The sequence below is a fragment of the Fragaria vesca genome, linkage group LG3 (genome assembly GCF_000184155.1).
Source record: "Fragaria vesca subsp. vesca linkage group LG3, FraVesHawaii_1.0, whole genome shotgun sequence".
NCBI classification, from domain to species: Eukaryota; Viridiplantae; Streptophyta; class Magnoliopsida; order Rosales; family Rosaceae; genus Fragaria; species Fragaria vesca.
In genome coordinates this window covers 27,786,937-27,792,198 of record NC_020493.1, presented here as the reverse complement: position 1 = coordinate 27,792,198, position 5,262 = coordinate 27,786,937, and the positions used below count along the sequence as shown (strand labels likewise).

The 5,262-nt window shown below is 39.6% G+C and overlaps 2 protein-coding genes across 2 annotated transcripts; both read left to right on the top strand.

Moving 5' to 3' along the window:
- Positions 1–1,109: 1,109 nt before the first annotated feature.
- On the top strand, positions 1,110–3,141 carry LOC101303317 (TMV resistance protein N-like). The gene is made up of 3 exons (XM_004296303.1): positions 1,110–1,653; positions 1,762–2,962; positions 3,106–3,141. The coding sequence occupies exons 1-3, from the start codon at positions 1,154–1,156 to the stop codon at positions 3,139–3,141; spliced, it is 1,737 nt and encodes a 578-aa protein (XP_004296351.1). The 5' UTR covers positions 1,110–1,153.
- Positions 2,869–5,262, top strand: LOC101310393. The gene is made up of 2 exons (XM_004295188.1): positions 2,869–4,467; positions 5,032–5,262. The coding sequence occupies exons 1-2, from the start codon at positions 3,260–3,262 to the stop codon at positions 5,045–5,047; spliced, it is 1,224 nt and encodes a 407-aa protein (XP_004295236.1). The 5' UTR covers positions 2,869–3,259; the 3' UTR covers positions 5,048–5,262.

Below are 5,262 nucleotides of genomic sequence, written 5' to 3'. Positions count from 1 at the left end.
AAGCGAACTCTGCAGCCGATTTGGTTGCATCGCTAGTTGTGAGAAGGAAGTGCCCAGAGGTCTGGATTGACCGACCGCCTTCTTCCCTTGTTCATGTCCTTTCCCGCGACGGACTCCCTTGCCCACCCTTTCAAGTTGATCATTTGGAGCATCGATGACTATCCGAGGTTGTGGGTGTTTTAGTTTTCATCGGACCGGTGTTTTTCTTCCTTGTTTTCTCCAACTCTATTTCGTTGGGTTGGCTTCTGCTCTTCTGTGTTGTTTTCTGTTTTCAGACATTGTTGTTGGTGTTTGTTTTTGGTTTCCTAGTCATTTGCCTCTGTTGCTTGACTTGTGAGAACCTTGTTGGACCTCTTGTAACATCTCCAGGCCTTGGGCCTCTTAATGAAGTTTAGTTGACCTAAAAAAAAAAAAAACAAGCTTAATAAATCACTTACACATAATTAAAACAACTGGCTTGAAGTCCGGACCAGCCTAAATCCCCACAAGCTACTCAGCCAACTCATAAGCTACCTTAGTCCAACAGGAAGCCTAGAGATGACTCACAACATTCATGAGCTTCTTCTCTAAACCCATTTTTTGAACCGCATGAAAGCAATCATCAAAATATAACACATCTGGTGATTTAGATTTCTTCTCGATCATATGGGTAATGTCCTACAGGATGACAATCGAATCAATCTCTTCTTCTTCTTTCTCTTTTTTTTTTTTTAAAAAAAAATTTGAGTTTTAATCGACTTGCTTTTCTATCCATTTGATCATCCCAATTAAGATCTAACGGCTCAAATCAGTTGGTCCATTTCTGTCTCTTAACGGCTCAAATTGAGCGGGCCCGCTAAAGTTTATAAAAAATAAAAGATGAGATACTGTTTGGATGGTTTCCCTTCATTCTGTCAGACTGACTTTTAAGCGGTCCGGGTCGGGTTAAGAATTGGGTCTTTGGGTCAGGTTAAGAAGTAAACGGGCCCACCACACAGTGACTATGCTGCACGGTTCAAGCTGTTCAACTAGACTTCCCTCAGTTCCTATACTTTGGGTTTTCTCGTTTTGACTATTGCAGTTTCATTTTTAGCTGCCAGTACTTGAGACCTTGTTCTTGCAGTTTCTTGTTTCATGTTCTTGATTGCCGGCCTCTTGTTTCGATTTGGTGGTAATGGCTTCCAGCTCCCAAGTAGCCTCTGCATCTCCTTCAGCAGATCCATGTTGGAAGTATGATGTCTTTTTGAGTTTCAGGGGTGCAGACACTCGCAAAGGGATCACAGCCGACATATACGATGGACTCGATCGAAGAGGCATTAAAACATTCATGGATGATCCAGATCTTAAAGTCGGTGATGTCATTTCTCCCACTCTACAAGAGGCAATTAAGAAATCAAGGTTTGCAATTGTTGTTCTCTCGAAAAATTATGCTTCTTCTACTTGGTGTTTGGAGGAACTTAGAGAGATTTGTGAGTGCATGAAAGACCAGAACAGGATTTTGCCACTTTTTTACCATGTTGATCCTTGTGATGTTCGATATCAGAAGAGGAGTTTTGAAGAAGCTTTCTCTAACCATGAAACCTCAGGCAGACATGAATCAGAGAAGGTGAAGCAATGGAGAGATGCTTTAAACAAAGTGGCCAATTTCTCCGGGTGGAGCACCCAACAATATAAGTAAGCAGCATGAGGCAATGTTGTAATTGTGCCTTCAATTTCAATCGGTTCTATATTTTTTACCTAACACTTTTTTTTTTTGACCCTTGATTACTTATTTGATTGTAGGACTCACAAAGAACTTGTTAACGTCATTGTGGAATTTGTCAGCACGAAAGTAGTACCTGACTCGATTGAGTCCACAGGAGATTTCGAAGTGTTTGAAGTAACAAGACGAGCCATTTATGAGGTTATGGAGGCCTTTAAAGATGATGAGATCACTGCCATTGGTGTCTACGGCATGGGAGGCGTTGGCAAGACAACCTTAGTGGAACATATCGGTACACAAGCCCGGAAAAGTGGGATTCTTGATTATGTGACAAAATGTGTAATATCCCAAAACCCTGACTTCGAAAGAATTCAAGATACATTGGCAGAGCAGCTGGGCTTTGAATTACATGAGAAGACAGAAATTGGAAGAGCAGCTAGATTGGGAAAGGAGATAAAGAAAAGGGAAAAAATCCTTGTAATCTTGGACGACATTTGGGAGAGAACGGACATATCAAGAATTGGAATTCCAAGCTACAAGGAACTTCACAAGTGCAATTCCAAAGTCCTGCTCACCACAAGGATAAGGAATGTTTGTCATGCCATGGAGTGCCAAAGAAAGATCACCCTCAACGTTCTATCTGAACAAGATTCTTGGGCCTTGTTTGTCAGAAAAGCAAGAAGGTATTTTGAATCCCCCAGTTTTGAGGGTGTGGCAAAGAAGGTAGCTAGAGAATGTAGGGGCTTACCTATTGCATTGATAACAGTTGCAAGGGCACTCGGAGACAAAAACTTGGTGGAGTGGAGGAGAGCAGCTCAGCGACTAGAGAAGTCACAAACTGCCAACCCTGACGATAAGGGAGAAGCATCCAAATGTATAAAATTAAGCTATGATTACTTGAAAGATGAGGACTACAAGTCATACTTCTTGCTGTGTTGCTTATTCCCAGAAGACTATGACATCCCTATAGAAGACTTGTTCAGGTATGGGATCGGGAAAGGATTGTTTCAAGATGCCGAAACACTCGGAGAAGCGAGAGACAGAGCTGATTCCCTGGCCATGCACCTTAGATATTGTAGCTTGCTGTTGGATGGCAGTGACGAGACATTTGTAAGGATGCATGATGTTGTCCGGGATGCAGCCCTTCAAATTTCGCAATCTGAACATGGGTTTTTGGTGAAAGCTGGTTGTGGTTTAAAAGATTGGCCACGTCAATTACATGAAGACTGCTCTGCAATCTCTCTCGTGGACAATCATATCAGCAAGCTACCTGAAAATTTGGTATGTCCAAGACTCCAGATTTTGCTACTAAAAGGTAATTCATGTATAGAAGAAATATCAGAAACATTTTTTCAGAGTCCAAATGAATTAAGGGTCTTAGATCTTAGCTGGACTAGCCTTTCATTACTTCCCCAATCATCCAGTCTCCTAACCAACCTCCAAGCTTTGTATTTAGGTAGTTGTGACATAACTGACACTTCCATACTAGGAAAACTTAAACAACTTGAGATTCTTAGTATAAGAAATTCACGTTTAAAGGAATTGTCGATAAAAGTAAGAGGCTTGACCAATCTAAGGATGTTTGATAACACTGGTGGAAATATTGGGAGAATTCCACCCAAAGTGATGTCAAAGTTGCGTAATTTAGAAGAATTATACATAGAAGGATTTAAGGGGTGGGGGAGTAAAGTTGAGGGAGCAGGAGAAGAAACCAATGCTGGCTTTGACGAGGTAACTAGCTTGTCAAAATTAAGAGTTTTGAAGGTTAGTATGTTAGATGTAGAATGTATCCCCAAGTATGTTGAGTCGATACCAGCTGGGGTTGAGTTTCATATACGTATAGGTAGGTACGAGCCATACGAGATGGAACTCTATGATCTACATCGTGGACATCGTCGTAACACAATATGCTTGAAGCTTGACTTGATCAGTCGCTTACCGAAGTGGTTTTGCAAGGAGATAATGAAGATAGCAGAGAGTCTATGTTGGATAAAGGCCCGAAGGTTAATTGACATATTTGTGGAACATGAGGATGGGAGATTACAGGGACTGAAGCATCTACAAATAGTGGGTTCAAATCGAGGCATAACGGAGGTAATTCCCACAATAACATTGGTACCAAAAAGATCTGTGTTTGAGAATTTGGAAGAGTTCCACTTGGTTCGGCTGGATTGCGCGGGGTTGTGCGCCATTGAATTTCTACCACCTGGGTCTCTATTCAATTTGAAGGTCTTGAAGGTAGAAACTTGTTATAATTGGGGGATTATACTTTTACCATCTCCATTGTTACAGAGACTACCAAATTTGGAAGAAATGCTTGTTTATGGCACGGACGGGAGTAAATATATGTTTGGGTATGAGGCATTGCTAGTGTTACGGCAATTAAAATTGAGAAAGATAGATTTGTTCAATCTAGCTACAGTAAGCATATGTGATGGACCTACTCCACCTGCGACGTTTCAGAATCTGCAGAGTTTTTCCATTACATACTGCAAGTTTCAGGGAAGTCTCTTCAGCTATGATGTTGCTCAGTGTCTTTCTCAGTTGAACTCCTTAGAATTGGAGAATTGCCTTTATTTGGAAAGGATAGTAGAAGCAAGCAACAAGAAGATCATCCTTCCAAAATTGAAGCAATTATGTTTGAGTGAACTTCCAGTCTTGTACTACGACACCGCTACTTTTGATATGGAGTGCCCTTCGTTGGAAGACTTATTTTTGCGGAACTGCCCCAAATTTTCAGCCTCTTCTTCTGACTTCCACAGCAAGAAACAAGTTCAACTCAGATGGTATGTTTGTTTGTCAAAAACTTTACTTGATTTGCCATAGTGATGTGGTAGTCCAATTGTTCACCAATAAACAGTAAACAAATACAAAATGTTAATATTTTCTTTCATTTAAATCCCTGATTCGCATGCAAGCTGTCAATCAAAATGAGTTTTTGAATTCCAGACTATAGTACATAAATCAAATTGTAATTATCTTAAGTTAGTATTTTTATTTGATATCATTCCTATTCATCCATAATTTTTTCTCTGAAAAATTTTCAACAGTTGATTGTCATGATTTCATAGAAAGTTCATGTCACTTATGATGTTTGTGTTTAATTCCTTTACTAATAGAACTACAATATGAAAAAGTTAGATATGCTTCTGATTTGCACCGCACTGTATATTAAGCAATTTATATTGTATTTTCAGTTATTTCCTCTGCTGTTGCATTATAGTTTACCTTTGCTTCCCAGCTAATTGTTTCCTTTTCCAAATAGACTTGTTAACAAGAATTTGAGACTTTGGATATGCATTGAATTTCCGTCTTATATACTTAAATATATCTTGAATTGATTTTAATAGGTGGACAGAGGACTAATTGCAATCAATACACCGCAGAGACCTTCCGTGGCCCAGAAGAATATCCCGCATTTGATTGTGAAGTTGTATAACTCTGTTGTGGATAATAAATTTATATATTTTCATTTTGCCACTTTATATCTTCTTCCTGGTTCTACGTCTTTCAGACGTGCATCTGTATCCATTGTTGATTTGATAATAAGGAAAATCAGATGTAATTGATATTCCTTGTGT